This window comes from Tympanuchus pallidicinctus, unplaced genomic scaffold (assembly GCF_026119805.1).
Source record: "Tympanuchus pallidicinctus isolate F22 unplaced genomic scaffold, pur_lepc_1.0 scaffold2, whole genome shotgun sequence".
In the NCBI taxonomy this organism is placed as follows: domain Eukaryota; kingdom Metazoa; phylum Chordata; class Aves; order Galliformes; family Phasianidae; genus Tympanuchus; species Tympanuchus pallidicinctus.
The window spans coordinates 14,312,117-14,336,382 of record NW_026294721.1 but is presented as its reverse complement, the minus strand read 5'-3'; the positions used below and the strand labels follow the sequence as shown (position 1 = coordinate 14,336,382).

Here is a 24,266-nt window from a genome sequence, read left to right as displayed (position 1 = left end):
GCAAGCCTATTTGTAAAGGTCAGTATATTGACTGGTTCATAGTGGAAAGCTGAGGTCTGTGAAGTGTGGGGCAAGGGGAGCGATCTCCTCTGAGTGGTACTTTCTTCAACTGTATTTCAGCATCATTATCCAGCCTGCAGTAACTTCTCCTGTGCAAACTGCAGAGCAGTTCTACACTGAGCCCCCTCATGGCAGCCCATGTCACCCCCATGTTTAGTTCATTTCTAGTGAGCCCCTGGAGATGTCAGTGTTTTGTCTCTTTAAAATTCAGTTAAGTTCATCATGAACTTTCCTTTAGAAGCTCTATATATACTCAGAGAAAAAAAAATGCATGGCACATAGCTTGGCTTTATGTTTTGATGCATGGCAGAGAAGTTGCACCTTGCTGAAGGAGGCCCTGTGCAATTAATGCAGACAGGTACATCCCAGCTCCTGATGTGAGGGACGTGTGCAAGAATTCTTCATTAAGCTCAGCGGATTCATTAATGGTCAGACCCTGCAATATATTGAGGAGCCTTTGAATCTCTAGAAAAATGTTGTGATTCTGTTTACAAGCAGAAGTCAAACAAGTGAACTTAATCACCTCTCCTTGATCTGCAGAAAAAAAAAGAATTTCCGACCTACAGAACAGTGGAGACCTTTGAGGTACTTCCCAGGGAGCTAAGAGTTAGATAGCTTGGGAGTGTACTTATCTCCTTAAATATAATTCATAAAAGAGATCAAATTCAGTGCACTTAATATTTGTTTTGAGCATGGAAAAGTCAGCAAACTCTGAAGTCACAGAGGAGAGGCACTGGAACAGGTTACCCAATGATGTGGTCGATGCCCCATCCCTTGAGACTTTCAAGGTGAGACTGGATAAGGCCCTGGGCAATCTGATCTTGCAGTGGTGCCCCTGCTCATTGCAGAGGAGTTGCACTAGATGGCCTTCGCAGGTCCCTTCCAGCTACAAGGATTCTGTGATCTTTTATTCTTCTGATTCCTATTGCTCCTGTACGTGTCATGGTAGGCTTCAGGGACAGGACATTTTGTTCCCAGGACCTGGCCTCGTGTCTTGGTCTCGGAGCATGGCAGGGGCTGAGTTGTGGGCATGGAGCGTCGGGCAGCCCTGCTACAGCCCTGAAGCTGGAGCTCGCTGTGAGGATGAGGTGTGTGGCTTTGCTCCATGCAGCAGGGAGCCCACTGCCCCAGGCCCCCAGTCTGAGCTGTGAGCCCCTTTGCCCATCTTGCTGTTAGCAAGGCACCACTGAAATGTGGATGCTTTCCCATTTTTGAACATCGGTTGCAATATAGTCACTGAATTTGTGGCTACTTGCAAATAAAGAGAATTACAGGGCATGATTTGTTGCAGTCATTGGTAGTGCTGATATGCTCATTACTTCTAGTTTTAAAAGTCCTCTTGGCCCATGTCAAAAGGATTTTTTCAATTTGATAACATACTGCAAATAAAATAATGCATTATTAAAATACTGTGCAATGAGAAGACTGAGTCTATCACAGAAGCCTATGCTTTCACTGTATCAGAAGCATTGGGAATCATGTTTTGCACCATGTTTGTGCTCTTTGGTGGTGTACTAGAAGAGATTTTACTAAGATTTCTTGACGTTCTCCATCGTAGCTCTGTTTGCAGCTGCTGATAACTTTGCCAGACTTTAACCATTTGGCATCCTCATGAGCTGGAGCTTGCCATGTTAGACTTCTCCTTGGTTAAATCTGTTTTGGAAAATCTCAGCAAAAGCAATTCAAACATTTCCAGGCATTAGGCAAGGGGAAAATATATTTGTTTTGACCACACTGAAAAGCTCTGGCAAACCTTGCTCTGAATAGCTGTAGCTTTCCCCCCTCCCTTTGTCCTCATCCTATTGTTTTGGAATAAAGATCTGAAATTTGGCAGGGGAGTAACCTTCGTCTTTTAACATTTTTATGAAAGACATTACATTGGACAAAGTTATAAATCTTTGAGAAAGTTCAATGAAGGTAGGTGGGAGAGTAGAGTTAGTTGAGAAAAGAAATAGTGCTATCTATGTTTGCTGCCATTAGGAAACAAAAGGAAAACGAATATGAAAGAGAAACAGTTGATGAGGAATGAGACATTGGTATTAAGCTAGAAAACAGAGGGAATGATAGGATTTGGTATTTCCTAAGCAGAAGACTGGGACTTGGAGTCTTCATTTGTAGAAGAAAAGATCCGGGAAGGAGATGTCTGCTGTCCTGTCACCAGCAACAGATGTTTTGGGGAGAGACAATGGGACAAACAAGGAAACAATGAACCACTTTTTACTGATGCATCAGCTCATCCTGAGCTACAGGTTGCACCTGCAGCACTGTGTTTAGGCAGAACCAAGGCACTCTGCCTCCTCTGAGATAAGTTTTAAAATTTGTTTATGCTTGTGACTTCTACAAAGCTCAGCAGCAGTTCTGCAGTTTGGCATTGAATGAAAAATTACTTCTTACTGAGTTTAAAACTGAGTGCTAATTTTATTAGGTGTCCTCAGATTTTTTTAAAACTTTTTTTTTTTTTTTTTTTTTTTTGCCGTTTATTCGTTACAGTGATGATTATTATACTGAAAAAGAATTCACAACCACAGTCGAGAAAGCTCAGAACTTCTATGTCTTGTAAACCTCAGTTGTACCATCTCCAGTTGCCTCTTTTCCAAGCTGAAAGCATGTGGTTGGCCTTTTTATAACTGCATATCATTAAGCCAATATTTCCATGGAATTATCCATAATGGCTCCAAGATTTTTGTGCTGAGTGATAATACCCAGGGTCCATTGTGGTTTAGATCTAATTACGATTGTTTTCCCTCATATGCATTACTTTGCATTCATTAATACCCTCTGTTGTTTTATTGTTTTGTATTTCAAGGCTCTCACAACTCCTTGCATTAATGTTGACTATCCAGAGTGGCTCTCTATGCCTGGCAAACTTTTTCATGCTATTGTCTGTCTTCTCTTCAAAGTTCTGAAAGAATACATCTATCATCTCAGGTCTCTGGGAGATCAGTAGATTTCTCTTTTTGTGAAGGTGGGCCAGTTATTTCTACTCTTCGTTTGCAATCTTTTAATGATCTATTAACCAAGTCTTCAGTTTTCCGTTATTAAAACTTAACAGCCTTTCAGAAAGAACTTCAACATTGCCAGTTAGAAACTTGGAGATGCAGTAATTCAATTGGTCTGTGAAACTTCAATGGGCACCTTTTAGCTTCTATTAAATTCTTTAGTGAATTATCACACAATATCTTTTAATTCCTGCTTGCTTCAGTACCTGGCTTGACTCTCTATTAGGAAAAAGTCAGGGTAAGAGTGGAAGAGCTTGTTGTCTGGATAACTCAATAACCTTATTGTGAATAAAATTAAGAAAAAATGTCCCCCCGGTTAAGATGGTTAAACACTAAGTTGAACCACTGGTTCCACTCCTACCTGAAAGGTACTGGCATGTGCTGATACCACACAGGTTTTCATAGCGTCCAAGACCTTTGCTGGGTTACTGGCTATAAACTACAACAATGTTACAAGATTCTAGTATTGAATGTTGTTTTGTTCTCCAAGAAGTTCCAAGTGAAAGTAGACTCACGTAGGTAAATGGACAGATAAATATATGCATGTGAGATCCTTCTTCTGAGTATTATTGAATTGTACTATTATTACTATTATTGGAAAATTGCTTCTTTTCCAGGTGGCAGCAGAACCACTGTCCACTCTACTACAGAACAATTGCTAGCAAATGATGAGGTTTAAATGTTGGCAAAATAATATCTAAACTCTCAAGACAACCCTGGTGTTTATAAATCAACACCAGCTGTTCCTGTTTATGCAATGCTTTGTAAAAATAAAAGAATAAAATAGAATCCAGTATGACAGCTCATTTACCAAGACTCAGCTTTCTGCAAAAACCAACCAGGCCATTAAAAATGTGGGGTTTATTTTGGATTCTAACAGAGCCAAGTGGTCTCAGGGTAATAAACGTAACTATGTTTCATCATATGCCTTTAGGCATATGATGACTACTTGGCGAAGAGATTTCTGAAGTTCAGCCATTAGAGATGTTCTCTTCCTGTCCCTCTGGAAGAGCAAAGAGGAGACCCTCTCATACACAGCACCTGTCAAGCATCTCTTAGTCATATCAGGTTCAAAATCGTCCAAAAAAGCCAAATTCTGATTTCTGTCATGCATGTTCTGTCACAAAATGTGACAAGATTGTGTGAAGTAGCTGAAATTGCTTTAGTGGAATTGCCCTCAGGACTTAGCCCTCAAATCTCTCTCATGAGCTGGGTGTGCAATTCTGTTGAAATATTACTCCTTGCATAATTGAAAGCTCTTGGGTTACTTATTTTGGTGATTATTTCTTATGTGTGGAGTGACCCAGCTGACACAGTTAGCTGGAACCAGTTAAGTGGGAAAAAGTGTAAGATTTAGTCCTCCCACAGTTGGAGGTGCCTGGCCTGCAGAACACAACAAACAAGCTGGGAGGTTCCATATAAAGTGTATGTGGAAGCCAGGTCTCTCAGAGCATACTTTCTAACAACAACTTTGCTAAGCTCACTGTTAAGCTCATGGTGGGATGGTCTTTAGTGGAGGGAGAGGGGGGAACTATTTGCTATTTTGTTGTGAAAGCTCAACACTTCTCTAGAGCTGGGCCTCAACCAGGCACAGCTTTCCACCCGAGCCCCTGAGGATGGGAATCTGAAATTCCCTTCTCAGAAATTGAGCACAGAAGTGAGTGCTAATTTTCCTTTTAAACTTCTAGAAAGGATAATAGAGACTGTGTCGTTCCCTCTGCTAGCAGTTTGCACTGGATTGCCACTGGTAAAGCAAAATACCTGGATGTCTCCACTTAAAGGCATGTTGGGTTGCATTGCAAAGCAGTCATGGCACTTGTGAGCTGAATTCGTGTCCAGATGAAGGAAGTACTCCAGGAGAACATCCAAAAATATCCTACTTCTCTTTAGCATTCAGTCAGTAAGGTTGTTGAAAATAAACCCTTCTCTTCTACCCTTTCACTCCCAGAGATCTCTGTATTGTGGCAATGGATCATCAGCATCAGCTGATTTGCTCCTACTGGAACTTGCTAATGTGGATGTGCCTACAGAGCTTCTACATCAAAAGCTCTTGGTTGGTGTGGATGAGGGTGTATTTTATTTGACCCAACCTTGTTTAAGTGATAAAGGCATTCTTTGGATCTTTCTTCTTACTCTTTTTGGACAGCATACCTGTAAGTTTTACATTCATGAGTTGTTCAAAAGCAGATCTTAAATTTTGTGGCTTGTTTTGGAAATTGTTCACGTAAGTGTTGTATCTTACCATTTATTGTTCATTACAAATTTCCTGTCTCTGTTCAGCATTGCTGCCCTGGCTTTATGGTTGGTCACCTCTATTCTTAATTTCCTAGGTTTTTTTAAAGCAAAGAGAAATCCTAGCAGAACTTCCATAATGTGGCAGACTAAGTGGTAGCAGTAGTAGGCTATCATGCTGTTTTTCCTAATCCTTAATTCTGCAGTGTCTTTCTTTATAAGCTACCTCTGTCTCTGCTGGAAATAAATTTAACTTTATCAGAAAATGATTTTTTCTTTTGATGATTGCATTCGTCTTGGCAAAATGCCCCTAAATTCATTGTTCACAAACATTTGCATGAACTAAACTTTGGTTGCAGAAATATACAGAAACAAATGAAATTGAGACCAGATTTGTAACCTCAATAATTTCCTACAATAAAATTTTTACATTATTCAGTCACTACTCCTATTGACTATTATACTACAGAAAACTACCTGTAGATCTGTCATCAGTAAAACAAGGCATTAAGCTGAATAGTTGATAAGCGGGATATGCTTTCTCTGCCGGAATTTTATGGACCTTGATTTGATTGAACTGTTCTCATTTTATTTACTGTTCAAATGCCACTTTTATTTCTAAAGTGTATAGCAGCAATTGTATACAAAAGAGTACCGTAATTTTTGGAGGGAAGGGTTTGCTTGATGTTTGTTGAGCGAGTTCAAGTGAATCAACAGGGCTGGATAAAATAAAAAGTACTGTTCTGTTAGCAGAAGCTTGGTCCCAGACTGGAACAGAAGAGATCACCTATGATGACCCTCCTACTGAGTTATGTGAAATATCTGGAGGGCAAGGACAAAAAAATTGTGAGATCTCAACTTTGGTGTTTGGAGATTTTGTAGGGCATAATTTTATAGACTAAACAAAACAGATTATTTTGAAACTATTTTTAGCTTATTTATTACTACTTGGCAGACTCCTAGTCAAGAGGGGATAACTCTGGCCCTAGTGATAAGTTTTAACAACTGCATGTTTATGCACCAGTAGGTATCAGGAGGTCAGTCATAAAAACCTGTCAGTTTGTATTACTTCTCTGACTTCCTCTCAAAACATGAAGGAAGGAGAGCTGCCATCTTTCTTTTACTGGGATTGGGTGGTTTGCATGAATTAGATAAAATAAACCATTTTTTCTCATGTTAATGTAAAATGTTCTACCTTTGAGAACTCTCTGTTGAGAAATTCTCTGTGCTTTGCAGTGAAACAGAGATACAGTTTTTCGTTTCCAGTGTGAAAGCACTGGAAATAATGTAAGAGACTTAATTTTTCTGGTGCTTTTTAGAAACACAATGAAGTGCCCTGAAATGCTTGTGATGTTTAGCACTGAATTCTGATCAGGTCTCTCTAAAGAAGATCTGTTGGGATATTAATTAGCTGTTAATTTTTAAGTCATATGCAAGAGGGAATACTGGAAATTGCATTGTCTTCAATATGTTCAGGTCACTTTCTTTTGATACCAATGCTGAAGTCAAAGAAGCTGTATGAGAAAAAGTGATATCAAAGATGATCACAATTTCTTCTGTTCCAGATGAAAAATCTGCACTCTTTAGCACCCTGCCTCCAAGTAAGCTTCCATTTTCCTAATACTGATGTCCATGAGAATGAACATCTGCAATTACAACAGGAGAATCACTCAGTCATTCTACCCAAAGCAAAGCCAAGCTCTGAAGGATCACGTGATTGGCTTAAGTGTCATCCTGTTAACAAAGAAAAATAGTCTGGAATTCCCTTTTTTCCTTTGCTTACATTTAAATGCATAGTTACCATTAAGCTAGGCTACAGCTCTCAGGAAAAATAACGCACTTTGATATCTACTGACAGGACCTAAGATCTTAGATTTCAAATTATCTTTTAGATAGGAGAAGCTACAGAAGAAGAATAGAAGACCTAGTTACTCTGGTCTTGTAGCAAGAGAGTGGATTGTTTAAAATGTTAAGCTACAGTGTCTAACCAGTTACTCCTACCATTGTGCCATGCAGAATGGACACTGCTGCATCTCATGTGGCACCTGTTGATGTGTAGTAATTTCTTTGGAGATATTTACAGTAGCATTAGTCAAAGTTAATAACTTGTATAAGTGCTTCTCTTTAGTTCATTTTGGAGGGTGTTACTTTGGGGTTTTTCTCTCTCAAACTGACAGAATAGAGGCCCTAAGTTTTAACTTAGGAGTAGAAGTACTTTGATTAAATCGAAGGTCAGCTAGGAAGAGGACAGTTTCTGGGAATGAAAGTCTTTCAAATAAGAAACATCAATTCTGAGAGAGTGGTTACTTTGTCCAGTACCATCTTTTCACCTTACATTTCTTAGGAGACGTTTTGTATGTCCAGCTGCTATGCTTATCACAGGAACATTGTGGAACATCATGTTCCCATTTATGTTTGCAGGGCACTGCTGCTGGTGGTGTGATAGGTTACATATTTCCATATATGTGAGATTCATGCTGTGTGACTGAAAAAATGCTTCTTCCTTCACATCTCATCCTGAATACTGGAAACAACTGGTGTATATCATCTGACAACCCACAGCATTGCATGTCTGAAGCTCACTGTAGCAATGCAGTAGAGCATCTTTGCAGTTTTGATGCCACTCAGTGGGCAGTTTGGTATCACCTCCTTGGTTACTACTGATGAGTTTTTGGAGAGTCGGAGGAGGAATGAAGAAAACACTGACAGACTAATCTTGCCTGTGGTCTCTTCAGATCAAGGGCCATGAGCATATTCAGTGAAAGTTGAAGCTCCTTTGATTGTGTGCTGGTTCTGTGAGTCCATTGAGGGTCAGGCCTCAAAGGTCCAGTCAGAAGACAGCCAGCCTGGATCTGACCCCCGCCAAATGCTGAGCCTTACTGAGCTAGAACACTTTGGGGAGTCTGAACAAGGAGTTTCTTGCTTAATACAAAGCACATTGGTCTTCTTTACACTCTTCTGTCCCTGTTGATGTGTGCTAGATGCATAGTGGGCTCTGCTTTGACCCAGCAGGGCCTCTTGCAGCTCTCAGACATCACACGCTGAGGAGGTTATAAGAAGATCATGTTTGTTCTAGACTGCTTCAGACCTCAAACGTGATTTTAAGAGGCAAACAACCTGGTCCAGCAGGCACTACTGGAAGAGCTAAGAGTATCAACAGAAATGTTAATGCACAGATGTGTGTATCAGTGTATCTGCTTGTAGAAAAAACTGTTCCAAGTCAGAAAGTGGAAAGAGAAAGAAAAAAGAATTTCTTCTGGAGCAGACAGGTGATTCTTTGGTGTGTCCCACAGAAATCAGCTGTGAACATCAAACTGATTGTGGGGAAACTATGTGGAAAAGGAGAATGCTAAGATTTTTGAACACTGAGCATACAAACCCAGCACCCTCAGAGGGGTCATATGAAATTTTGATAAAGTCTTTTATTGGAGAACCTAGATAGAGCTGTAATTGATTTTATAGGCTCTCAATAAAAAGCACACAGAAACATTAGAACATCTCACAGTGGTTGTCACTGCAATGGTAGAAAGCAAGTCTGGATCTGTATGAGATCCCTTTCAACTTTAACCGTGCTGTTTTTCTGTGATATACTATGGGTTGGGTTCCTCTAGTTAAGAAGGCATTAGCATTGAATTTTTTCTCTTTTTTTTTCTCACTTTCATATGACAGCTCCTCTGGCAGTTACACATTCCCAGGAATGGGACAGTGCAGTTTCTTGGCTTTGTCAAGGGTACTGCTGTTTTTTCAGGCTGTTTAGCAGTCTGAACACAAATCTTCCCAGAAAAGCTCTGAAATGATAAATGCTCTGGGTTTACAGCACTCTTGAGAACCATGTAATACCTGAAAAATAAATAAATAAATAAATAAAATTAGTGTTCTGAACACAATTATCACTTATTTTAGCTAGAAATACAGAGCTTTAGCAAACCAGACCAAAACATAGTTAAAAAATATCCTAAAACCAAGCCCCACACTATATGCTTTTGTTAAGAAGTTAGGATTTAGATCTTTGAAAGTAGGTCTGAGCTGCCTGAGAAGTTCATTCTTATACATAGCTGCTTTAAATTATTTCACTCTCCTCTGCAGCAATTCTGTGCATGATTCACCATGTCATGCAAAAACGTTTTCTATCTTAAAATAGTTCTCTGTGTGTTTCAGCTTACTCCCAGGTTTCATATTCTTTATGGTTTTAAAATATCAACACTGATATTTTTATTTGGACTAAGATATGCACCATGTCTCTAGATCCTGTTCATTGAAGAAACTGGAGAGGAAGGGAATTGCTGTTCCCAAAGCTCTGCTTTCTCCTGTCAGAAGATGCTTTCACCTGGAAGGCAACAAGGGTAAAAATCCACATCAACAATTGTATGTGTCACTCACTCAGCTCTCAGATTAATGTGAAAGTTATAAAAAAGAAAGACACGTTAGTTTTTGCAATCACTTAGTTTATTGGCTGACATAAGCACACCAAGAGATTTCATATTCTCAAAGAAATTCAGAAGCTTTCCATAATCAAGCCTTCCAAATTGTCACATACTTTCATCCTTTTTTATTCTGATTGATGACCTATGATTCTATTCAAATAAATTTAAAAAGAATTGGAAAAGTAGAGAATGCCAAACACTGTCTATCAAAAGCTGAGAAATCTCAACTGAATCAGTGTTACTGCTAATCTAACAGGTCCACGAAGTCCGAAGTGATAAGTTGTAGTTCATACGAGGCTGCTGCTGTGATGAAAAGACGTTTAAAATTTCATTTCATTTCAAATTTCAGATGTTTATAGACCCAAAGGTGAGGATCCATTGTATTGTAATAAACAGGACAAACAATTTTATTTTCTTTTTAATAAAGGATTAAACTCTGACCTGTTGTGATCTTTTGACTAAACCATATCAGGTCTCAGCTACAAGAATAACCTTAGGGGGTGATTTCCCTGACATACATAGTTCACACTTGGCATTGCTTACTTAGTTTAAATTTAGATTTATACATTTTTCATGTTAAAGAAGTACAGTAGCTAGTAACTCAACATTCTCAGTAAATAACTGCTTGTGTTGATACTAGTTGACTGACAGCAAATGAAAATCTACAAAGTTTTTTATACATTTTGGTGGTAGTGATACAGCTAAGTGGCCTCTTGGTAGGTGAGAGCTTTGTTTGTCTAGGGTTTTAGCATAATCATTAAATCACAGCTTTCTCTAATTGCTTCAGCAACAGCCAAACTCAGTTGGATGGGATTCTACAGCAAATGGAATTCTGTCACATTCAATATTGGTGTTTGCTTTATTAAATACATTTCTCTAGGGACCCACATAGTCTTTTCAGAGTTTTTAATTTGTTACAATATGTAGTAGCTGGCTTCTGTGAAGGAATTGTTCACAAATTGCGTTCTCATTATTACTACTGATGCCTTTTTACTTTAAATGAGCTTGACAAGGTAAGATACGCCATTTAGAAAAAAGCTGTACTTACTTTGCTCAGTGCAGTTTTGAAGGAGAGCACTTCTTGGTGCGCATAAATTTTGTTATTTCTTTGAAGTGAAAATTTAAACTTAATAATTCAAACAAACATACAAACCCACTCTCTTATCTCAGCTCTGAGTTTCCCAATGTGTGCTTCATTCTCTCTGTTTTTCTAAACTAAATATCCAGTAATTCAGCCACCATAATACTGTGGTCAGTTATTGGTTACACTACTCCACAGTATTACAACAGCAATAACAATAAAAGTTTTCATTCTAAGTGTTATTTTTATTGTAAGCAGGTGAATCAGACATCCCCTTAGTGTGTAAATGCAAATGCCAATTTAAAGTTCACTGCCCTGTACTAATGCTTCTCAGAACTGAAACTTTTGAACATGCTGGGAATCTGTGACTGCACGGCACTCCCATCTTTGTCTGTGCAACTTGCACTCCTGATTTTTGTTTCTTCATTAAGCAGCTGTGACTGTCACGTGCCTGTTAGTCTAATGTGCTTCAGAAGGGTAGTGCTACACAACTAAAGCAAGGAGTGACCAAGTGATTCAGTGGTAGCAGAAAAGTACATGAGAGATGGCATTATTTGATTTTTGTTGTCTTGTCTAAAGATTTCCTTATATTTCAGGTTTCCAAGACTGTAGAAGGATATATCTGAACAATTCTTCCTCTAGCTTAACTGCATTTCATGTAGGAATTTCTAATCCAAAGGCAGGGTAAGATAAAATGCAGGACCTGGGGGCCTTTATTGGCAACTGTGGCTAGCTGGGGAGTGAACTTAGGAAGCCAGGCAAATAATCACATCTTCTTCATTTGAAACATTTCATACTGGCAGAAATCTTTAACCAGTGCTCCAACTTCTGTCTGCCACTCGGAGCTTTTTATATGAAACAGCGGGAGCCTGGCAGCCTGGAGAGCTTTGAGCGCTACGAGCTAAAAACTTGAACATCATTTATAGGTTTTCCTGCCAAGACTCTGAAAACCTAAACAACGTAGATACGGATGTTTCACCCAGCTTTCCACTTACGTTTTGCCTTTGCTATGTAAGCTCCCAAAACCTCAACTAGTTTTCTTCCTGAATTTCAAATTCTTGGTAGTACACAGAATAGGATTTGTCTTACCTACCTTTATCCCTGTAAAAGTTACATGGCTAGACTGAACTATTCTCTGCTCCCTCTACAGCTGGTGAAGAGACAGATATCTCCAGGAGGCTTTTTGTCTCGTATGAATTTAGACAACCATCTTGGGGTGAAATGAATCCCAGCCCTGTTGTCATCCTCCGGCTTTGATTTAGCTAACAGTAGCAAGTTCAATTTCCATGCTGGGATTTTGTGCTGCACAGAATGTTCCAACATCTGATTGTCCAATGGAAAATGGGTGCATAAGTCTGAAAATCTCATCTTAATGTGTGAATAAGTTTGAATTCATATACATTTGTACATTTCTGTTTCGTATTTTTTATGTTTCTCTTTCAAACTTTTTTAGTAATTCCCACAGATTTCAGCAGTGGTTTTTGCTCAAAGAATATGTACTATTTATGCAGCAAAGATATTATACATTATTAATATGTAACAACACAATTTTTGTTCTTTACAAGAGATATTTCTTAAGTACGTCTTCAGTGTTCTTATTTTTTCTGACTACTTATTGCTAAATTAGGCTTCTGTGCATGAGCTTACCTATCTTGGGACATATGATACGCTGGATCTTTGTTATTTCATCTCTGTTCCAAAGAAATAGCAGTTCTTTGGTTAGACAGACCTGTCCAACATAGTGATGTGTTCCTAACTAGTTTGCAAAGCTTAATAGAAGGTAATAATCTTTAATTAATTTGACTTACCGGCTAACAAACACAGCATTTGTGTTCACTAAATTTTAGTGCCTTGGGATTTGGTTTAGTTGAGTAGGTAGACCCAGAGAGACTCTTTTACTAAGGTTGCTGAGAATGTGACTTTTTCGTCTGCCCTCCTGACATATGATGTTTGATGTTCTGTATTCACTGATGGCAATACTAGCTATTGCCTTTTCTTTGGGATATATGGCATAGTAGCTTCCATTTACTCACACAGATGGAAGTAAACAAGGTAAAAAAGAAACCAGGTCAAAATGTCAGCGTAAAATAAGAACATTCATATGACTAACAGTAGTACAATAGATAATAGACACACTTAATATTCCATCTCTATAAACCATTCTCAAAGGCTGAGGCTGTGGAGCATTCTTCTGCAGAACAGAGAAGTGTAACTGCAGATCATTTTTGATAAACAGAAAACTCAAGCTTGTGATTTGTCTGCAGTGATTGTGGATGGAGAATACTACTAAAGAACTAAACTTCTGTTCTTGGCCAGCTAGAGACATTCACATGTCTGTTGAAAAGAGGTCTCAAATTTAAAACGGCTTTGGGAATGGATTTAACATGATATATATACCAAGGCCAAACAGATACTGCACTGGGGGTAGAAGTGTCTATTTCTGTTAACAACTGCACTACAGTCATAATTTGTAATGCCTAGGTTTTTTGTTCGTGCAACCAGAATATAGGTCTTGCCTTTAGGGACCAAGTGCAATCTTATCCCATATACTTAGAAAGGATGAAAGGGCATCCTTTGCTAATTATTGATAATCTTGCTGTGAAATATCAAGGATGATGCCATGGCAGTAGAATATGTCTTCTTGAGCCTAGCTTCATTTGTTTTTCCTTTTCTCCCCCCCTTTTTTTTTTTTCTTTTTTCTTTTCTGTCCATTCTTATGTGCCAGTTTCAGGAGTAAAAATAATGAATTCAAATTAAAGAAGCAGTGAAATGACACGTAGCATAAATTAACCCTGCTGCTTTGTCCTGCTTACAGTGTATTATTAAACTCTGCAATCTGTGTATTTGCTGTAGTTGAACAGTGAAACATGCACAGAGTGAATATTTAGGGATTCATTTCTCTTTTATCCACAAGCTGCAGTAAAACTGAAACAATGATAAATAATAGGTTTGAGACTTGACATTCTTTTTTGATTCTGTTATTAGACTGAAGCAGATAGTTCGCTATCTTATCCTTTCCTGATAACTTAAGTTAGAAAATCTCTAATTTTTAGGACTCTAATTTTAAGGGGATATTCAACTTGAAATACATGTAGTATCTTGTAGATGGAAAAATTGAGTGGCTTAAATGTAATGGGATAATTATACTTTTATAGCTGTGTGTAGACTGGTCTTGCTATTTGCCAGCCTAGCAAGCAGTTGCCACAACCACTCTAACAAAAATTGCTACTTCAGGCATATGTTAATGGCCAAATAAAAAGGAAGAGGACAATCATCCTTCAGAACATAAGGAAAATATTTATTTTCTTCGGATCAATGTCATCGTATTTTGGTTAGTCTGAACCTCTGGTGTCCTTATCCAATGTGGACTTGTCATTTTAGAATCTAAGTGAAACTGTCTCAGAGTGGTGTATCTGCAAAGCTGAATTGTATAGCCAGAATCAGTGCAGTGTATTTGTTTTGCTGTAGTGATGCTAATTCCCAGATTCCCTGGTTCAGAAGAAAAGTGCATGAATCACTTTGCATATTTTGCAAAGCCTCCTTGCTCCTTTTTTTGTGTGTGTTTCTCTCGTTTTCATCTGGAATCAAATAATTAATGTTTGATTTTCACAGTTCTCCAATAAGCACATAAGCTGTTAGTGCTTTCTTTATTTCCTGTGCTTTGTTGCCTCAAAGAGTAGTGATATTGCGAGCATTCTAGGCAGCAAAAAGAGAATCTTAGATGTAGCATGAATTTCCAGTGAATCTGTAAGAATAGCTTTCTGTTACAAGGTTGTTGTTGGTTTTGTTTTGTTTTGTTTTTTTCCCCTGTAATTCTGCTGGATTCTTTAAGTTTTTTCGGATTTACATGAGAAGCAGAGACCTTGCCCCCATTTTGCACAGGAGCCAGTCTCTCTGCGGCAGTGCTGCTGTCTGCTTTTGTTGCAGGACTGTGTTCTGTCTTTTCAATAGAACAGAAACTTGGTCTTGTTACTGTAAAAACCAAGATAAGTTCCAAAGTGGAATGTAAACAATAATTTAATTAATTAATAAGTAATCTGAAGAAACTGATATGTGTTGAGCACTGAGTAGAGTTTTGGCAAAAGCTGCAAATATGTAATGGAACAGAAAAGTACTTATGACCAAAGCCAAGTCCTAAAATCTTTCTGCCAGTTTTACTACACATTGTTTGAGAGATGGCATCCAGCCACACTAGTAACTGAAATAAAAGCAAGCAACACCATTAAAACTGTGAGTATGTGTGAAATAACAAATGGAAGTAATAGAGTCAGGCATTTCTGGCTGGGGGAAGGGATCTGGAGATTCTGTAAGAAAGATCTGGTTAGTTGCAAGATTAATTTAATGCTATTTAAAATCACAGAATCATAGAATTGATGAGGTTGGAAAAGACCTTAAAGAATCCAACCACAACCTAACCATACTACCCTAACTAACAGCCCTTCACTAAATCACATCCCTGAGCACCACATCCAAATGGTTTTTAAACTCATCCAGGGGTGGTGACTCAACCACCTCCCTGGGGAGCCTCCAGTGCTTCACAACCCTTTCTGTAAAGAAGTTTTTCCTGATATCCAACCTAAACTCACCCTGGCACAACTTAAGGCCATTTCCCCTCTTCCTGTCACCTGTCACCAGCGAGAAGAGACCAACTCTGCTCTCGCTGTAAGCACCTGTCAGGGACTGGAAGAGAGCAATAAGTTCTCCCCTCAACCTCCTTTTCCCCAGACTGAGCAGCCCCAGTTCCTCCAGTCGCTCCTCATAGGGAATTAAAACATGTTTTATGTTTAAAATAAGAAAAAAATTAAGTTGCAAAAGCAGCAGGAGTAGTCCTTATAAACTGGTTTGGGGCAAGTAGATCAGACCTCTTTTCTCAGGTACTATACAAGGTACTGCATACTGCTAAGAATAATGCCCCAGCTGTAAGATAGGCGTGAATCTTGTATCTGCATAATGATAGATGGCCATGTGACAGTGTAAGTTTATCACCTATGTACTGTACGTGACTAATGCACTTTCAGTCCGTTCATACTTTTCCCTAGAAAATAATTCAAGGCTTAAAATATCAATATTTCACACAGAATTTATATAAATAGCAAAAAATCAAAATCAAAATAAAAAATCAAAAAACCCACCCAAACAAACGTATGCCAAATCATGAAAACTTTGTGCATCACAGGGATAGACCTACAGCTCTGTTCTCAGATGGCAAAATCTATAAAATTAAGATACACAGATCCCTGTTAATTTGTTACTCCTGTGAAATTTATATCAGAACCATGAATATGCTGGATAGACTCAAGGCGAGTCAAATTTAAAGCTAATAGGGAAAGTTACTGGTTTCTTGTATTCTGGCATTCTGTTTTTAATGGTCTGTCAGCGTGCTCTGAGCATAAACATTAGTGTCAGAATTTTTATGATACTTTATCTTGTGAGTTTCATAATTTGCAATAGCTGTGCAGCTTTTACAGGTGTATTTAATGGCAAAATTTTATCTTGAACTGCATTTTAAAAGCTCAAGTGTAGTATGATTTGCTGGGAATGGGGGGAAGGGTGGAATAATATTCTTTCCTTGGAGAGACAGCAGTTTCCTTGTGCAGCATTAACTTGAAAGAATATGAGAAGTGTGCACGTTGCCAACAGGCGTGTGGATGTATAGAGTTCTGAAAATAGTAAGTGTCAATAGGGAAGGGTTGCAGGTGCCAGCAGAAAAATGTAAGCTCCCAGGGGAACTATCTCTTTTATTTTTGCCTTGTCCAATGCCAAGCCACAGAGGTTGGTGTTTAAAATTCAGTTCTTCCCTGAAAAGTGATTACATAGAAAAAGTCCCACTTCAGAACAGATGTGCTTCCTAGGTGTATTCAGAATCACATTTATTTGTTTTCATGATCATCTTTTCATATACTCTTTGCCCCTGCTGTATGTTGAGCAACCAAAAGCAATTTGAGGGAGAAAGCATAACTCTGCCTGAGACCAGCAGGCAGTGCAGCTCTCCTGAACCTCGATACCCACTTTCCTATAAAATGAAGATACACAGATCCCTGTTAATTTGTTACTCCTGTGAAATTCATATCAGAACCATGAATATGCTGGGTAGACTCAAGGCGAGTCTAATTTAAAGCTAATAGGGGAAGTTACTGGTTTCTTGTATTCTGGCATTCTGTTTTTAATGGTCTGTCAGTGTGCTCTGGGTATAAACATTAGTGTCAAAATTTTTATGATATGGCAGCACTCTGGGGGTCTTCCCTCTCTGCAACAACAGAAGGCTATGGACCTGAAACGAGATTATGTTGCCTAACCCACAGTGGCAGCACACCAAGCCGTATTACTTCTTCCACCCTTGTTAGCCCTAGAGGAGTGATTACACTCTTTACACTAGTCTTTTCACATAGTTAAACACTGCCATCATATTCCCTGTGAGCTTCTTTGTGACACCAAGTACAACCACATCCTTTTGACTTGCTTGATGTGAGTCTCTTAGGTTGTATTTGATGGTGTCTTCAAACTGTGATTCCTCTTGTTCTCAGTTAAATTCCTAAAACTAGTCCACAGCAAGTAATTGGCCCAGACATGGAAGAGTATTCCAGAAGTGGATGGACTATTCTAGTCTTTCCAGAGATGTGCTTGTTAGAGTAGAAGAGAATTATGTCTTAGACATTTATCTCATGTGCAGGAGCAGTGGATTGCTGACGTATGTCCTTTATGATCAGAACCTTTTTCTGCTGTTGTGCTTAGCCTTTTATCCTCTATTTTGTATTTGTGCTTTTGTCACTTTGCATTATTGAATGTCATCTTCATTTCACATCGTTTCTGCAATTTATCAAAATTATTTTGAATTCCAGTTGTGTTCTGCAAAGTATCTGCATCCTATCCTGAGCATGGTTTCACATTTTGACTTTTTACACAAACTCTGCCTTCTAAGTCATTAAATGAAAATGAAGGAATTTGGAAAAAATAGGCTCCACTTGCCTTATTTTCCAGTTGCAAGACCTATTTTGGTTCAGCAATCACCATCACAAGCAAGGAGAAAAGGCTCATTTGGCTTTCAGACTCTTAATCATGTAAGACTGTAAGGTGTAAAGAAGAACCCAGCTTGACTCTCACATCACACAGTGAATATGTGGGACTACTAAATGGAAAGGGGAAAAGAGCATCATTGTACTTCAAATGTGATTACTTTTGCCAAAGAAATCAGAGTCAGGAAAAAATATTGAAACCCTAGGACTCCATTTACTTGGAGATCCTATTCAGAGTTGAGTCATGCTTCAAATTACAAATAATACAGAGGGTGGAATTGGGAGGAACAATGACAGTTGTGGCAGAAGACATTCGCTGCTTGGGTAGCTGGATACATCACTGTGCCTCTTCACTCCTGACTCAACTCTCAGGCTGCCTCTGTCCTTTTCTCTCCTTTGCCCCGTTCCTTAAGCTCATTTTAATACAAAATATTTTAAAAGTATTAATTTTTTTTTTTTTTTTTTTTTTTTTTTTTTTTTTTTGTTATGTTTAGGCCATTATTTCAATGTTTGAGCGTGTGAGTGCACTACGTGAAAGGAGGTTGCCATGGTAATTTCTCATTATTGTTGAATAGAAAAATAATTACTCTGGCAAAATCCCCCGTAACCTGTCAGAGCATAAGTTAAAGATGCCTGGGGGCAGCCTTGCCTTCACCATACCCTTTTTGCAAAAAAAAAAAAAAAAAGAGGGTGATTTTATTCCTTTTTTTTTTTTTTTTTTTTTTTTTTTTTTTTTTTTTTTTTTTTTTTTAGAGTAACTGGATCCTTTTCCAGTTTGGCTAGGGGAGACCTCATTTGTTTTTGTTCACCATTTGGCTGTGAGAGTAGTTGGGCCCACCTGTGATGAGGTGGAGCAGAGAATTAATCAGCAGAGCATATCCAAGCCCAACAGAGGATTTATATATTTTAAGGTGGTTTTTTTTCTTAACGGTGGAAAGAAGGTTGGTAGTGTATTTTCTGTTTTTTCTTCTTGACATAAACTATGCAAAAACATGAGATAAAGACCTTGGACTGTGTTCAAACTCTGACAGAGTCTGGATATTTCATTTATCGGGGGAGAGAATCCACGGTAATTCAGTCTCCACATTTTTCTAGCTCTCAGACTTCTTGGAAGCAAACAAGAGTGCAAATATGTGTGGTTTTGAGGTGAGGCACCACAGTTTTCCTGTTTACTCTTGTTTCCTGTGTGCATTTGCATCATAAGGATGCTTCGGTTTTCACCCTCACATTGCTGGGTATTGTACAAGTAGCTCAGGTAATGCCAAGCTACCAAGATACCAACAGCTTTTCAACAGCAGAGCTGGAACTGTTCTGTGCGCTATTCTGTAAAGCTTTTCCTCCCCTCTTGTTTTGCTGATACAAGAAGTATGCCCCAAAGATCCTGGTGAAACACTGCTGCAGCCTCTCTTTTGGCGAGTGGCAGAGTGCAGTGGGTAGCGATTATTGCTTGGGCAAGACGTTTGAAAGGTGTTGTTAATCACCCAAATGCCTCGTTCAACTGCTGAAGGCAACAACACCATTGTGATGTATTGGGTGCTTTAAGTGGAATAGTGTATTAATATTTGCTATTAATTATTATGTTCCATAACTATTATGTTTTGACTGTGTATTAATGCATGTCTAAGTATACACAGGCCATTTAAAATATTGTTTTCACTTCATGTATCACACTGATAAGTAAAGATTTCTCACAACAGTTACATTTAAGTAACTAGCTGGTATTTAATTAACCTGCAGTAGCATTGTATTTTATATTAAATGCATTGGAGGGGAATGGCTATTACATTTGGTTTCTAAATAACTTTCTTGTCAACTCATGCTGATAATTGGGTTATGTAGCATTACAGAATTAAGTACTGAAGTTTTCTCATGATTAGAACCAAGAATTTGAGATACGCAGCCCACAGACAGAATTGGGGGGCAGGGGGTGGAGTCGTAATTGATATATTTGCAGCTGATTTATGAAAGTATTGAAGGTTTACAGAAGAGCATGTGTTTATGAGAATGAAAGTTGTCACGTTTTGTATGTTGGACAAAATGGAAGACAGTTTATTGTGTAATAAACTAAATGTTTCAGCTCTTTCCTTAAATTAACACTCAAACCTTATCTAAGAAAAATAGTTTGAAATATCTCATAGACCTCTAAACCCACAAATTAGGGAAAGACATGCAAACTGTGTGTGATCCTTTGGAATTTCTATTTTAAAAAGATGAAAATATTTTCATTTTGCCTCCTCTTAAGTGAATGATCTGTTACTTCCTAGGATAGTGACAACCTCTGGTGGGATGCCTTTGCAACTGAATTTTTTGAAGATGATGCAACCTTAACCCTTTCCTTTTGTTTGGAAGATGGACCAAAGCGATACAGTAAGAGATACATTTTTTGTTATCAATTTAAGCCTGACTTTCTATACATGTTTTATCTGTAGAAGACAGATATAAACCGGCACTGAAAAAGCCAATTCTCTGTATTCAGTGACCATCAAGTTCATACAATATAATCTTTTTATTTTTGTAAATTAATTTACTTCGGCTGTGTTTGCATACTTTGTTAATTTAGTTTCCACAAACATTCAAGTGTTGAATGTTGTGGGTAAAACCGTTCACACAAAGGGAACTTTGCAGCAGTTGTCAGCACTTTTGCTGGAAGGGCTTCTGGATTTAAACAGGGACCAGAAAAATTTCCCAAATAAGTGTCTGTGGAAGTGTTCCATCAGCTGCGTGGGTCTATACTGTTTGCACACACTAAGGACCTGCTGTTGTTAGTGTCTGACCAGTCCGAGTTCACCAGAAGAAGTCAAGAATATTCTCAATCAAGCACTAAATGCAAGCTTGAATAAAATGAAGCGGTGAATAAATCCGATGGCATTGGTGTCCAGTGCCCGCATATACTCTGAGCAGGAGAAAAGAAGTAGAATTCATCGAATAAATTATTTGAAGTGAATAATTCACTCAGCTTTAGCACTCAGCAACAGAGAGATAAGTAAACACTGAGAAACGGCGTTGCCAATTGTTTCACTCCATTCAGAATGACCCCTGCTTCACGGTGACAGTTTGTGCTCTGTGCTTAATGCGCTGGATCTTGTGAGGTTCTTATTTTTCTTGAGAGTGACTGATTGTCAGCGTATCACTTGCATACTTCTAATTCCTTTTATCAATTATCTCAGGTATTTATTTGACAAGTGAAGAAAAAATAACAGCCACTCTGATTGCATGTTCTGGGGTTACTGCTGACAGAATTACAGTTTCTTGTCTTTCAGAGCAAGTGATAAGTCTGTAAAGGTCCTCAAATTACAGCCTATAGCAACGTTGGTAACAGCTGATCTGTCCTGATTAGGTTGAGTCAACTTGTCAGATATCAGATTTGCTAGTTGTGTTATCAGTCCAGAAGGCACAGATACATCAGCAAAAAAGCAATTAATGTCCAGTTAGATCAGAGGGAGTTCTGTTACTGGAAAACAGTGGTACTTATGAAAGAATTTGTCAAAGAGTAAAATATCCCAGTTATCACAAATGCTTGATAATGGTTGTGCTATCTGGAAGCGGGGCAGTTTGGTACAGGGCAGTACTGTGATTCTTTTCACAGATTCAGCAGTACTGCCGCTGATAAACACAACTGAAAGATTGCATTACTGTGAACACATTTTTTAATGTGACTGGTACACATTACTTTCCCCCGGTTTTAATTTCTGTCCTCTGCAAAAATGGTTGTAGCGTTTGGTGTTGATACTCTCAATATCTGCAATTAAAGCTTTGCATATAGTGCTCTTTCCATTCATTCACGCTTCCTTCGTTAGTAATAATTTATGTTGTTCTGAACCACAAGTATTACTGATTCCGACAGAAGCAGCATTCCAGTTTCTTCACAGTATGAAGAATATGCTTGTGGGTTCTTGTGTGGGACCTTCCTGTGCCATAAGAGCAGGCCATGGTGAAGGCTGCTGAGTGCCAGGCCAGCCAAGGTCCTGTTCGCACCTCCAGGGCCAAAGAGGGTGCAGAGTGAATGCTGTGTTTGAGGGTTTCCTAGCACCAGGGAAATTTCATGTCCTGAAATGTGTCTGGGAGCTGAGACCAGAGCTGTACCTCTTTAGGCACAAATATGGGCTGATGATAGCTTCCACCTGCAGCAAGCCCTTGCTTAGCACCGCAGCCTGGTAGTCTCCATTTACTCACCCAAACCGTGCACAGGCTACATTGTGAGCATGGAGGGTCTCAGCTCCTCCCCACATCAGTAATGCCAACTATCAACTTTACTCCATGAAGAGTGAAATTGCTGTCCAGTAAGCTGTGATTCATGTTAGATTTGGTGGGACGTACTGAGCCGCTGCTCCATACATGGGGTTTTGAGTGAGATGAAAGAAGTGCCTGGTCTGCTGGCCCTCCATCCTCAGTGAGACTCCTGCCTCCTCATGCCAGCACACACTCCTTTTTGTATTTAGAGGGTATTAAAAGCATCGGAGCTGGCTGTGGGGGAAGAGAGAAGACAAATTGTTGATTCATACTCTTGAAGGCACAAAAAGTAATGGAAGGAACCAAGATTAGGCCCCAGGAAAGAGAAATAGGCATCCTTTGAGAAGTCATTTATAGAGTTGAAATTGATGAAAGATACTGACCCCTTGCCTTTGCTCCGGGATTCAGATCAAAATTGCCTTCCTTTGTCTTGCTTCAATCTGTGAGGTATTTGCTTACGTCTCTGACATCAGTTGTGGCTGACACCTCATTTTCTTTCCAAATGGGCAATGGTTTCCTGCTTTTGGGAACTTAGTTTCTCCTAGAGTGAAAAAATTCCAACAAAATAAAAAGTTTTTTGGGGAAAGAGGAAATATATGAGGGAAGGACAAATAGTTGTTCATTGTCCATAGCCACAGTTGTTTTTTCTTTATAGGTCATGGCAATTCCCAGTCCTATTATCCTTGTTGTAAGGTAATGTCCAGATACTGCCTGAGGCAGACAGAGGAGGAGGAGCATGAGGTGCTCTCCCTCTGCTCCCAGCTTCTATCTCCAAAGCTCCCAAAGGATGTTGTGGGAGACTGAGAAGCTGCAGTCCCTTCTGCTTGTCTCCTGTCTCCCCTGCTGTCCCCTTGCCCCTCCAGAGTCTTCTTTTTACCTGCTTGTGTTAAATGTTTCTTTTACACATATTCTATGGGTTTCCTATCACAGCTGCTCTGGGCCAGGGTTGAATCTCTCTGCACTCTGCTCATACCTGGACTGCTTGATCCTAAAGCCATCTTCTGAGCATGCAAATCGTGACTGTAAATCACTGTATAATGTTACAAGATTTTAAAACAACACTACTTTTCCTTGCCTCCATTTTAATGTTGAACATATGCTTTTGTCCAAGAAACCCCGACTTGTAAACACTTCTTTTCTTTGTTCTTTTTTTTCTTTTTTTTTTTTGTGTCAGGAAAATAAGCTACTTTTTAAATTTCATGGCCCCAGACTGAGGCTTTATGAAAATCATGATGTATTTTTAGGCTTGCCTTTCAATTACCATGTTTTATAGCGCCCCTCTCTATGCTGAGAAAAGCAATTGTCTGCCCTTTTCTGGTCTTGCTTTGGGGTCTGCAAGATTTCTCCTCAAGTATCAGCCTATAGTTCTTCAGTTTGTAGAGGAAAATGGATTTGGGTCAAAGTAGGGATTTTAAGTCACTGGGTTATGTTTACTTTACTTTGCACCAGAGAGCACTATGTACTGATAACTCAAGATAGCTTTAAATATGCCTGTGTATCTGTATGGCGCAGCATGTAAGGAGTCTTCCTTATGCCCTGGGAAGAGTAGAAGTCTGTTAGGTCAATGATCCACCAGTGCTAATTAATTTGATTGCCAGGTTTGGTAGACCTAGCAGTTATCTTTACAGAACGTAATCCTGCCTTGTATAGGTGTGCACTTGAAAGCCCAGCTCAAGTTTTCATGCAAAACTTCTGTGTCAGACCTGAAATCCCCGCTGTGCCCATCTTTGCAGTTCCTTTTGTCTTTCTTCAGAATTTTATTTCTGAACGACTTTGCCCTCTCTGATTCCTCCTCCGCTATACAGCATTCCAGAAAGAAGATACCATCTTCTTTCAAACAGCCGCTGAAAATGTCTATTTTTCTCCTGCTTCCATGAGCTATTCTATGAACTCTACTGATATGTTATTAAATTCTATCTTGAAATTGAGTTTTAATGGGAAACTCTTCTGAAAATAAAGATATGTTTTACTGTGAAAAAGGTGCAACTGATACGCGTTTCCCTCAGTCTAGCTTTTTGGCTACAGTGAAGCAAAAAGATCACACATTCCGATGCCTAAAGACAGGAAAAGATTCCAAAGAGATCTGTTTTAAGCTGAATTGAATTATATTCAACAGAAACTTAAGTAGCAAACCTGTGAAATTCATTTCAGGGAGAGCAAAAAGAAATTTGCATTGATTTATTTTGCTCTGGTTTACTGGGTCAAGACTTAAATAGAATTTAAACAA

The 24,266-nt window shown here is 38.9% G+C and overlaps 1 protein-coding gene across 12 annotated transcripts in view; it reads left to right on the top strand.

Annotated features, from left to right (window-relative positions):
* Positions 1-24,266, top strand: part of LDB2 (LIM domain binding 2) — a 208,206-nt gene that overhangs the window by 52,161 nt on the left and 131,779 nt on the right. For 11 of the 12 annotated variants that reach the window (XM_052681445.1, XM_052681443.1, XM_052681444.1 and 8 more), the window contains exon 2: positions 20,074-20,176. In XM_052681445.1, the coding sequence (XP_052537405.1) occupies positions 20,074-20,176 (103 nt within the window). Of the gene's footprint in view, positions 1-18,340; positions 18,360-20,073; positions 20,177-24,266 lie in introns of those variants that run through there. The other variant, XM_052681451.1, reaches the window with a different exon arrangement.